We start from the raw sequence: 12,718 nt of genomic DNA on the forward strand, positions 1-12,718 counted from the left end.
TCCATGTCTGTATTTTCAGATCATCTAATCGAAGACATTCTCCAAACCCGAATGACCCCGTGTGTCACAGGACCACACAGCATCTGGGACGGTTCAATAAGGGCTCATTAAATCAGTGACTCGGTTGTGTTGAGGGTTGAACTGTAACTCTGTATACAAAGACAGCAGGGAGAACCTCAGTGTGGTGACACGGGACACACTCCATCCATCCCCATCCGACTCAAAGCATGGTCCCGTTAAAACACCACTGTAAAAACATCAGGAACGGATGAAAGGTTGTTTATCCTTAATTGTTAATTAGACATTAGACGGTTCTATGTCTTGATCCTTGATCAAAAGCTCCTGTAGCATGTTTATTATACTTCCTTAAACTTCACCTAATGTGAAAATAGATCTTAGCCAGTAAGTCAGGTCCCCAGAGGTTTTGATTATACATTTCATTATCAAAAAGACCCCATGTTACACACGTATAGTGCCTGTTTGACTAACAGCCAAGATCTAGTTAAAGTACTTCTAGTACATGGCAAAACACAGTATTTTGAAGCTGCCTGCACTCTGTCAATTTCCATAAAATGTAAATGCTGGAGAAAGGGCACCAGGCTTTCACCCTACGGCAGATTTTGGATCTCATATTTCAACCAAATGCCCTCCGTTTCTGTTCCTGTGGCGAGTGACATCACCAGTGTGAAACCTCACCAGGCCACAGCCTACGGTCACTGTGTAAGATCCAAGATTTGCCAGTTTACGCAGAGCAAGCCAAATGACATTGTTAGGCGGTTCAAACCTGCTCACCCTGCCACATTCAAACAGGCCACAGCACAGGGGCCCGGTCAGCCGTGGAGAAGTACGCTCCCCGGTGGGCGGAGGAGTGTATTACTTAAAAAATGGAAAACAAACCACTCCGATCCCTCAGGCACTTGATTGTAACCGCAAACACAGCAAGACAGCGCAGGGTCACTGAGTCAGGTCAGCCTCGGATCACACAGGGACGGCTGTACGCCTGAGTACGCACACACGCACACACGCACGCACACACGCACGCAGGCACGCACGCAGGCACGCACACACGCACGCAGGCATGCAGGCACGCACACGCACGCACGCACGCAGGCAGGCACACACACGCACGCAGGCACACACGCAGGCACACACACGCACGCACGCACGCAGGCACACACACGCACGCACGCAGGCACACACACGCAGGCACACACGCAGGCAGGCACACACGCACGCAGGCACGCACGCACGCAGGCACGCACGCAGGCACGCACGCACGCACGCAGGCACGCAGGCACGCAGGCACGCACGCACGCAGGCACACACACGCACGCAGGCACACACACACACGCAGGCACACACACACACACGCAGGCACACACACACACACGCAGGCACACACACACGCACACACACACACACACACACACGCAGGCACACACACACGCAGGCACACACACACGCAGGCACACACACACGCAGGCACACACACACATGCAGGCACACACACACACGCAGGCACACACACACACGCAGGCACACACACACACGCAGGCACACACACACACGCAGGCACACACACACACGCAGGCACACACACACACGCAGGCACACACACACACGCATGCACACACACGCACGCAGGCACACACACACGCACACACACATGCACACACACATGCACACACTCAGCCAGCACATTGACCTTTCCGCTTGACCTTTCCACTTCCCACACACAGAAACGAATATTCACAATTCAGCATGCAGTTACCATGTCAACGTTAATCGTGTGATACAGACACAGATAGTATTAGTTAAACGTGTCGTTGTACTGTGACCTCCACATACAGACTAAGACATGCCCAAACACCCCTCTGCTACGCTGCCATGTGATTACGTAGCGGTCCTTGTTAAACAGCAAGAACAGACACTGGTTTAACAAAATCAACATAAGAAAAACAAAACGCGAATAAATAGTCATTTTACAGTGATGGCGACAGGAGGAGAAATGGCAATGAGGTAGAGACATTGATTAGCCACTTGGGGAACTCAAAGAGGAAGAAGGGAATATGAGTGTTGTGAAAGAGAGCGGGAGAGACAGAGACACAGATGAAGACCAGTTTTTCTGATCCCAGTTGATCTCATCCCTGCAGTTCTGGTCCAACAGGGCATAGAGGGATCGGGGATCCGGCTATCTGGCCCGGTGTTTGCTTTACATCCTCATCCGGTGGCGAGGGTCCACCAGGGGCGGCTCGGAGTCGTCCATGGGCAGGACCAGCCGTGTTCCCCGCATCACAAGCTCGTGGTCCCCGCAGCTCAGCTCACGGTCCAGATCGTCGGCCGAGATCGCGGCCGTCGTGGTGCCGGCCGGCCCAGAACTGGTGTGGACTCCGCTGGCGTCCGTGCTCACTGTGATGTCACCGTAGGACAGGCTGATGTCTCCTTCCGCCAGGATGAGGTCGGAGTCGTCATCCTTCAGCTGGCACTCATTCTGGTTACAAGAAAGTAAATGGAAAACTGACTCGGACGAGATCGTGCTAACGGCCGCTCCAACTGATAAAACACTTCATACCTGAAGTATGAGGTATACTTAAAAAAAATCAACCACCACAATAAGGTCCGAAGGTCAGCAGAGACCCGGTCTGAGGACACTGACCTCATAGGCCTGCGGACTGGTGAGGCATCGAGCCAGTGGACCACAGCAGGTCGGCATGGTGACGGTCAGGGGAGGACCACTGTGGGTCAGGATGGGCTTCAGGTAGCTGGGGGGGGGCTTCAGTCAAGTCAGACACACAGTAACATGACGGATCTACTGAAGGAGAGACACCAGCCTGCTTCGTACATTATAAAATGTAGTTAATGCAAGTGAAATACACACTAATACATGATTACACCAGACAGTGAATATACAAGCTTTTTCTGTGGCTATGTATCTTTCAGTTCCATCTGCTGTGTGGAGAAGGACACACCAAAGGATACTTGTGGTCAAAGTTGTACCAGATCCTAAAGAGCCAGGCGCTCTCCTGTTTGGTGCTCCTCCGCTCTGACCCCTCGCTGACAATCATCTGAGGAGACCAAAACACAGGAAACGGATTCAGAGATCCAGTCAAAACAACAGCCCTTCGATCAGATGATCACAGAACTCAAGTCCAATAACTCCGGAGGGGTCATCACTTACACTGTTGTCTGCATCAGAGTCGACTCCAACACTGTTGGAAATAAGAGCAACAGAAATAAATACCACATCAGCGCGGTTACAGATGACCACCGCTGAAATGCATGAGCTGTTTGTATTGGAGAGTAGAATACAAATCTATTCACAAAAGGTTCAACTTGAAGGTAAGACACTGATATCCCCTGAACATTGACTTCTGACCCCCAGCGTGAACTCACCGTATGTTCTGGCAGGACAGCATCTGTGTGGTGCCCCCTCCACAGACCCAGACCGTGAAGAAGACGATGAGGAGGGTGGTGGTGAACATCATCTGCCGTGCGTACGTAGCGGTGTCCCGGATGGAAAGGGCAAAGGTCATCGCCCCACGCAGACCTGTGGAGGACAAGAAGGGGTCACACCCGGCCGGTCTGGAGACTTCCAAGAATTGTTTACCAGATGAGAAAATAAGCTAAAAACAGGTAAACAGATGAAAACTTGGTAACTGACTGAAGTACATTACTATGCCTGACCACACAGTGCCACAATATACCAGCAAACATCATCATGTGTTGGAAGTTGGAGCTGATCTTGTTCCTGCGTCCCAGGTTGAGCAGGAAGGACAGGGGATAAATGTTGGCTGCTCTGCCTAGAAACACGGCCAGCTGGGGAGCAGCTGTCAAGGAAAGATCCATAGAGGGTAAAGAAGCCCAGACGTCTCTGGAATAAACATGGCTTGTCTGTATTGATGACTGTCCCCCCGTCTTTACCACCAGCATACTGAACTAAGACTCCCAGTAATGCTACATACTCTCAGCAGTTAAGACTAAAGAGGTTAAATAACTTAATTCCAGTTTGTTATTGCTTCATACCCAGTCTACCCACTTAGCCGCTTTCCACCACTCTTAAGAGTTATTCTCCTGCCATCAGCACATTGCATTCTGGGTGAGGATACAAAAGCACCGACAATGAACATTGGGTTAAAGACGTGGTTCTGGAAGGTGAAAAGCGCCAGACCCATGTAAGAGAAGATGAAGTTCTCCGCCAGGAAGTTCAGCAGCTCGAACAGCTGCAGGGCAACAGAACAAGAAAACAGGTACACAGAGGGGACATCCACTTTGACCAGATTAAGAAACTGCTGTCCAGAGTAGCTTGCAGTAGCTAAGTGCTAAAAGCTGTCCTCTGACCTGTTTGGTTCTGTCCTGTGACTCTGGGGACAGGTTGTTGAAGGTGTAGTGAGCCTGAGTTATCCCACAGAACAGCACAGCCACCACGCCTGAACACAAAAACAAACTGTAAGACACAACTCGTCTGGGGATCACAAAATGACCTGTGGGGTCAGTCTATGACCTACATGTAGGGGTTTGAGGACGTGTTGAGTAGAGGATTTACTGTGGGGTCAGTCTATGACCTACATGTAGGGGTTTGAGGACGTGTTGAGTAGAGGATTTACTGTGGGGTCAGTCTATGACCTACATGTAGGGGTTTGGGGATGTGTTGAGTAGAGGATTTACTGTGGGGTCAGTCTATGACCTACATGAAGGGGTTTGGGTATGTGTTGAGTAGAGGATTTACTGTGGGGTCAGTCTATGAACTACATGTAGGGGTTTGGGGATGTGTTGAGTAGAGGATTACCTGTGAAGCCACATGCCTCCGCCAGTAAGAAGGTACTCCAGGACATGAGGAAGAAGAGAGCGGTCTCTAGGAGCTGGAAATCTCTCAACTTAGTGAACTTAGTCACGTGAGAACCACAGTAAAGGAGAAACTATTTGATACTAAACACAATACAACTGAAGTCATCATAAACCAGCAACTGAACATGGTGGAGACTCTGAGGTAAACACGCTGCAAGTCGACCATTCCTAAACCGTAGCTTCATACATTCCAATCAGCTGCATCAACTTGTAACCTTACCATTATTGCGCCTTACGTTGTCACAATTAAGTCAAAATCAATTAAATCAGTCAAATGGAGATTGAGTAAGGGATATGAGTGCAGTCATGACTCCGGTGGCCACGCCCAGGGCAAAGGATCCACTGAAGACCCCCAGGAACACGCCAAAGGACTTCAACACAGCCATTACCTCAAAGGTGTGGTGATTGTCCCCCTCTGGCTGGTATGAAACAATGGACCTGTTACACACACACACACACACACACACACACACATTTGTTTTTATATCACACACACACAGTCAATACAACCAAAGGTGCCAGATATCAGAAAAGCTCAGACAGCATGTGGATGAATCGAGGGTTATGAGGCTCGAAATGGCAATGACATACCAGTTTGTTTCATTTTTGTGGATAACAAATTATGTTTGCAGGACACTTGAAAAAAACTAATAGATAATTGCTAGAAGTGTGAAGCAATGACATTGCGGCTCGTTTTCATGTAAAAAAATAAAAAAAGATTTACAAACTGTTGTACAATGGACTCCCACTAGGACTGTATGTGATATGATTCCATTGGAAGAACTGTTCTGTTCTCTACTAGAAGGTTCTATGGGAATTCTAGCTAGCCCAGGTGGATATACAATATGTTCAGTATTCTACGGTAGCGAACCAATAAATATTTAAGCAATAAGGCAAGCGGGTGCAGTATATTGTCAATATATCGTATATTATACCCTTTAATATGCCCCAGCTACAGGCTGTAATGCACAACACAGTGGTCCTGGATACAAGATATATTTGTCATATTCATTTTCGCGTCGCCGCTTTAAATAGGGGCTTCTAAATTAAATTATAGGGAAATATGACAACAAGGCTTAAGAACAAGGCTACCTGGCTATTATCATCATATTATCAAATGTAAAAACGTACTTTGACAAATTGCAATGTTGTCATTAGCTAGCAAATTCCGTCCAAAATAGTGAGGAATGCTAACGTTATGATGATATTAAAATGATAAAAGATTTAGCAACTAACAACTTGCCTTCAGAGGTGGTGAATACCAGAAACCCCCAAAGTGCCTTATTGTTATAATAAACTGGTAACAAACGTATTTAGAACGGTTATCACGGTGGACGATGTGATATACCACGGCTCTGTGTCAATCAGCATTCAGGGCTCAAACTACCTGGTTTATAATCAAATTTCTAAATAACACTAAACACATGAAAGACCTTCAACAGCTTTCCATTCAATTCAACATTAGGCCTAGATATTGAATCTCAGACGTATAGGTGACCATTTGTGAAAGATTAGCTGAAGCCTGGAATTAGTGTTAGTCATGGCTAAATCAAATTCCAAAAAAATCCATTTACGTTTTTGCTGTTCTGGCTCAAGTGGCAGCTAAATAAATCCATGTAAAAGTTATCAAATAAGAGGGTGTTTCCTAATCCTAATGCAGTATTTCCTTAAATTGACAATTCTCTATGAATAGCCACTTCATTAAATGGGCAAAGGTACATTTCTGATAGAAGAAGCAGTGCGTGAGAGAGCAGTTTGACCAGGAAGAGGAGGGAGAGGAGTGGTACAGGGGTTGGAGCCAGGCTACATGCATATTGGGGATGTAATAAACCCCTGTCACCCAAGCAGCAAATCACCAGAATTCTACACCACAAGAACTGGTTTGCCATTTAAAATCGATGCCTCAGAAGTTCTTTTGATTGCTACCTCTACACAAGAAGTGCCACGGAACAGGGATTCGGATTTTCAAGTAAAATTTCAAGGGTCATATTCGTTCTGTGGTGCACATTTGCTGTTTGGGGTGTAATGTCTGGTCATTTGCTGTGCACGCTCTGACGATGCAAAAAAAGAGGCCACTGTAGAAGCACTCTGAGCTAGCACACCCGTTCAGGGGAGTGTCTTGTGTCGCAGCCACGCCCTCTACCCACTGATTGGCTGATTGATTGTCTCCAGGGGCATGCCGCGCCCCCGCACTCAGCCGCCCATAACACATTAGAATTCTGAAAACAATCAAAAAAGTTCCCAGCAGAGGGAAAATAATGGTTAGGTTTACCCAAGGATCAGTCTCAAGCAATCCACATCATTAGTTAGAGGCTCGTTAGTGATTTAGCACCAGATCACACACAGTCAATACCACAGAACATTTGTTGAGCGGGGTGTCGATGCAAGGCTGAATTAACAGAAACACTAAATCTGATAAATCAGAATCAGACCAGCTCTGAAGCTAATGTTAAAGTACCTAACGTTAAAAAAAATAAAAAAGGTCTAAATGCTAATTTAGCAGAAGAAACATCAGAACTGGGCCGTCTGTTTAAACGCAGCCCATGTGCCTGTCAGGGTATCCAGCCAGAACTGATCTGAAACATTTCGAAAGCACAGCTGTTGGCAGATAAGATCGGACCCATCAGCCAAAGCTTTGCATCGACAGATCGAAGACAAAACACAAGACAATGTTCACAATGGGCACGGACATACAGCTGGACGAACGGTGGGCATTTGTGACAGGACTCACGAGGACAGCACCACAGCTACGGCGTCGTTGAGGACACTCTCTCCAAACAGCAGCGCGTACAGATCCACATCCACCTGCAGCTCATTGAAGATGGCCAGCACCGTCACTGCAGCACAGGAGATCAGACGGTTGTCACGACGGCGTGCAGATGGAACACGCTAGAACCTCCAGACCGTAAACACACAGCTGGCCTGCTGATAACATTCCACTATTACGAGTCCTACAACTTAGTGTGCGCCGACATGACATTTAAACTGACTTCACTGTCGCTGAAGTACCCAGCAGCACGTGAGTTTTTTGTTGTTGTTTTTAACGCACAACTGAACAAATAACAACAAAGAAACGGTGACTTGGCCTACTACACTCCTGTGGGACCCATTACCGTGGGACCCATTACCGTGGGACCCATTACCGTGGTCCAAAAGAAGTGACGGCGGAGGACAGGGTTCGTACCTGGGTCGGTAGCCGAGACAATGGCCCCAAACAACAAGCAGTCGGTGAAGAAGAAATCCCCGTCAAGCTGCCCAACCTGTTTCATCAGTTTTACACAGCCGTACATCAGCAGCCTGCGGAGATACAGATCCTGTAACTCCTGCTCAGCATCTAATCAACAGGTTATACCAGGGGCTAAAGGTACTTACTGTAATGCAGTACATCCGGGTTTGAACTCACCCGATGATGAAACATGATATGACTGTTCCCAGAAAGGCATAGGCAAGGATGGACCCCATGTTTCGGAAGAAGTGTCTCTGAAAGACAGTTACGTGAAGAATAAGGCCTACATATTTCCAACATAACTGGTATTTTTGTCTTACACATGGTTTACATTCCCATATTCCATAGCGTCCAGGTTTGAAATTCTGAATTGCTGAAAGCTTTGTTTCTGATACTATACGACAAAAAACACTTGGGATGTTGCAGACCGTAGGAATAGATGAGGCATCTCGGGGGGGCGTGGTAAATGGCCAATATAACACGGCATAATGCACTCCATGTTGCCTTGTGCCTATGATCGGTGCTTAGCCATGGTATATTGGCCATAAACTACAATCCTCCAATGAGTGTTACTGTTTGAATGAAAACTGATTTGACCACACGTTAAATGACCAAACAATGATTCTTACTCTCTTCAGACTGTAGCCAGCATGGAAGATGATGGGGGGCAGTAGGATGTTGAAGAACACCTCGGGGTCAAAGGTCACCTACACAAAACAGAAAGATCACAGAGGGGGGTTCATGACATCACACTACAGTGTCCCACTGGATCTGAACATTTGGAACTAGCCTGCTGTTATGTAACTGTTATATTCACTGAAACCAAATTATGACTAACTGTAATAACAACAACTAACAATCGTCCAAAAATCCCTTTTCAATATTGGCATCAGAAAAAAACAAAAACAGCTTCCTGTTGTTTGTTAATTCTTAAGTCCAGGTTACATCCTTGAGTTTAAACGTGACCTTGTTCTCTTTGTGTTGGGTGATTAAAACAAAACAAATTCCTGAATGGCATCAAGGAAAGGTTATTTTCTCTGACCAGGTGACAAAGTGTTTGCATTGGACAAAGCTGATAATGCTTTGTAGACTGCTACAGGATGTGACTGATTAGCAAGCACAGGAACGTGAGTGTTTATAACACAGCAATAATGTCAGGGAAACACAGAGGAGCAAAAACATCAAGAAAGGGTACCAAAATGCAAGATCTATACAAAACCGCCCAAACAGCACTTCAGATATGAAGTCACCCTTTTGCGCAACAACTTCTTCTAAACATCCTTTACAGTCAGTCACAACATAATTCTACCTTTAGAAAGCACACCATAAATCTACCATCCATCTCATGAAGCTAGTTGAGAGAATGCCAAGAGTGTGAAAAACTACAATCAAGGCAAAGGGTGGATACTTTGAAGAATCAAAATGTATTTTGATTTGTTTAAAACTTTTTTTGGTTACTACATGATTCCATATATGTTATTTCATAGTTTTGATGTCTTCACTATCATTCTACAATGTGGACAATGGTTCAAATCAACGAATACCTGTGAGTGACTAGGCACGTCCAAACTACATTCAATAACCATCTGAAACCTGATTTTGGCAAAACCTCTTCTTAATAATGATTAAGACATGAAAAGTTGCAAAGAAAATACATGTTTTTTGATACACATATCTAAGTGTGATATGTTAACATCATTTTATCTACTCCAAAACTGAAACCGAAAACGAGTGCATTGCCTCCGGCTGTCATAATAAAACAGATTGTTTTCTGAAAGTGCTGACCTTTAAAAGCTGTCCAGACCTCCGGAACATGTTGGTTATGTCTATATATGAAGGAATTCACATTTTAAAATGTCAAGAAATTAAAAGAAAAGTCAGCTCTCATCAACAAAGATTTATTTTGTCTGGAACAGCCCTAAAATATGTATATTGTGTTTTGCTTATTCCCTTCACCAAATGGCTGGTCTAAGTCATTCCCAGTGATCAAGCGTTTCAGATCACCTGACTCATGAGTTACTTTACGGAACTAAGTTGAGAAGAATGTGGAAATGGACCAATTAAGTGACATAAGTTCACCATTTCAGCAACGGCTTGCTGGACCCGCACGAGAATTTAGAAAATAAATAAAATCTGCAAAGATTTTTATATTTTAGTCATTTAGCAGACACCCTTCTTCAGGGCGAGTTTGGATTAACTGTCTACCACAGGGTTTCCCAAACTTTTTTGGCCGATTACCCCTTTTCAATATGTAAAAATTCTCGCGACCCCAACCATGTGAAGAAAAATTATATAATCGTTATTTTTTTATTTGCAGTTATGAGAGTCAATTGTAAAACATTCTCCCCCAACCCCATTTTCATATCAGGTTACTCCACATGGGGTCGCGACCCCTAGTTTAGGACCCCCTGGTCTACCACAAAGTCAGAATAACAGATTTATCCTTTTGTCGGATCTGGGATTTAATTTAGCAACCTTTTGGTTACTGGTCAGGTGTCTAACCAGAAGGATATCTGCCACCACATGACTGACTTGAGAGTAAAATGCATTTGGTCTTTCTATTCCACTAGCCATGGAATATCACCATGTGTTCGGTCTCAGCCCCAAGGTTTTACACTTCAAAACTATTGTGCCGGGGGTGGTTGGGTCCGTTCTCCTTCTCAACTGTAAATCCTTGTTAATCTAAGGAGTCTGCTCGCTAAATTTTCCTTCTCTCCTGCTCTGTTTAAACTTAGGAGGACATGAGGTCTTGGCCCACACCTCAGAAGTACCAGGCTCGAAAGACTGGTAGCTGTCCCTGTCCAAAGTCCTCCTGGCTGTGTTGCAGATCAAGATGATCTCTGATGATTCCAGCGGCCACTTAGCTCCTTGGGGTTCCAGGCTAGGTGTTTTGTGACTGGTCCTCACGCTATTCATTAATTTATGTAAAATGTTTGGTTGAGATTTATTTGAAAAAATGTAATGCCTCACAGTAAATGTATAAATCACTTCAAGAATCAGTTTTGAATTATTATTGAAAGGAGGGGATCCTAAACCTTTACTGTTCACTTATAAGCAGGAACAGAACTTATTTCTCCCCTACAAATGCTGTGAAGTCCAACTGGTGCTTAGTGGATTGCCCCATAGCAGTAACTCCAGACCTGCTCAGGAGAGCTGAAAGCACAAACATGTCCTCCAAACTCATCTCGCCAAGACTTTCTGCTAATCACACTGCTCATTTAAACGGGAGGTACCTGATAGCACCTAAAAGTTTAGAGAATACATTCACTGTCCAAAAACCATGATTTAATTTGCACACCCCCAACTTACCAAAGAAGTGGCAAGGCATGTCAAGTAGCAAAAACCTTGTTCACATTTTTGCAGCATTGTTGTGCAATATGGTTGGGGCTTGTTTATTCTTGTGTCTTGTTAATCAGCTGAATCTTTTCCATCAGCCAGCTATGGGCCAGACAATCACTCATGACTGCAAGGCACCAATTACTCTTTTCCTATTTAACTGCTCAAGCTCAATGCTTTCAAAATGTCTGTAGGTTCCTGCAACATAATATTTGTAGATGTTCCCAACTACAGTAAGGCTTTCAGAAACACCGGAAATGTTAGTTGTTGTGATTTGTGGAATCTAAATGAAATGACCACGTGTTCAGGACTTTACCTTACGAAGCATCTCGTTGTCTTGTACATCGCTGATCGCAGAGGCGCTGATCTCCCCTTTCAGAGTGTACTCGTAGAACCTGCCGCTGACGTTGATGAGCAGTGTGGGTGGGCTGGCGTTGACATGACAACTGAGGGTTGCGTTGCTAATGTCACGGGGTACATGGACACCATAGAGCAGCACCACACCGACAAGCACACCTGTAAACAAAGAGGGCAGTGGGAATGAATCCCAGCTAGCAATGGCCACACGTGTTGCCACTGCCCTTTAAGCTGGTACAACTGCACCTTGTGCACTGTCAATATGTAACTCAGTGAAAATGCAACTGAACATTGTCAGGTGACCTCTATTGTGCATTAGGGAAGTATATGAGGTGTAGCATCAAGTAGTTCTGAATCACACACTTCCTGGGAATGAGATTCAGAACTGGGTGGACTCATACAATACTGACACTGCATAATTATCGTTTTCCTACAGTAATTCTAGGCCTCATATTTTCTCTATTCTCAACTATGATAATAACAATGACGTGAAGTCCTCTGAAATGGCAGTTGACTAATTGCTCTGGTACTGACATACAGGGCCCCGAACCCACACTCACCATAGATCATGGCAAGTCCCGTTTCATGTAGAAATCTGAAACGACGATGCTTGAATAACCATATGGTTAGAATTGTAAGGGTTAAAAGCATGATGAAAATCAGCAGGTCGGCACTGTCTTGTCTATGGTTATCCTCAACCTTCCTCTCTGTTACGATGTTCTCCATGGCGCTGTCCTCTGCTCTGCAAACACAGATGCACAACGACAAACACGCCAGAACGGTGATTGCTAACATCGTCGACATCTTCCGAGTAGCGTTGATTCTGCACTTATTGTGACCCATGTTGACAATTCAATCTGCAAGAGAGTAACGTTACGTCGTCGCACTTCGAGATTTCTAGAAATACATTGTATGCAAGTAAGCTAAACGAAGACGGTAACTGGAGATGGATGG

General features: G+C 45.3%; 1 protein-coding gene across 4 annotated transcripts; it reads right to left on the bottom strand.

Annotated features, from left to right (window-relative positions):
• Positions 1–1,617: 1,617 nt before the first annotated feature.
• On the bottom strand, positions 1,618–12,718 carry slc9a6a (solute carrier family 9 member A6a). Of its 4 annotated transcripts, none has more exons than XM_010906066.3 (17): positions 12,325–12,718; positions 11,724–11,923; positions 8,701–8,778; positions 8,249–8,325; positions 8,030–8,142; positions 7,577–7,682; positions 6,993–7,064; positions 5,142–5,283; positions 4,787–4,892; positions 4,339–4,427; positions 4,107–4,220; positions 3,705–3,816; positions 3,394–3,547; positions 3,179–3,209; positions 2,980–3,065; positions 2,657–2,762; positions 1,618–2,491 (listed from the first exon to the last, which is right to left on the bottom strand). In XM_010906066.3, the coding sequence occupies exons 1-17, from the start codon at positions 12,605–12,607 to the stop codon at positions 2,213–2,215; spliced, it is 2,148 nt and encodes a 715-aa protein (XP_010904368.1). In that variant the 5' UTR covers positions 12,608–12,718; the 3' UTR covers positions 1,618–2,212. The 4 variants fall into 4 exon arrangements, with proteins under 4 accessions (XP_010904368.1, XP_010904367.1, XP_010904369.1 ...); XM_010906065.3 differs by having other exon boundaries at positions 6,948–7,064; XM_010906067.3 differs by lacking the exon at positions 6,993–7,064.

This window comes from Esox lucius, chromosome 4 (assembly GCF_011004845.1).
Source record: "Esox lucius isolate fEsoLuc1 chromosome 4, fEsoLuc1.pri, whole genome shotgun sequence".
Taxonomy (NCBI): domain Eukaryota; kingdom Metazoa; phylum Chordata; class Actinopteri; order Esociformes; family Esocidae; genus Esox; species Esox lucius.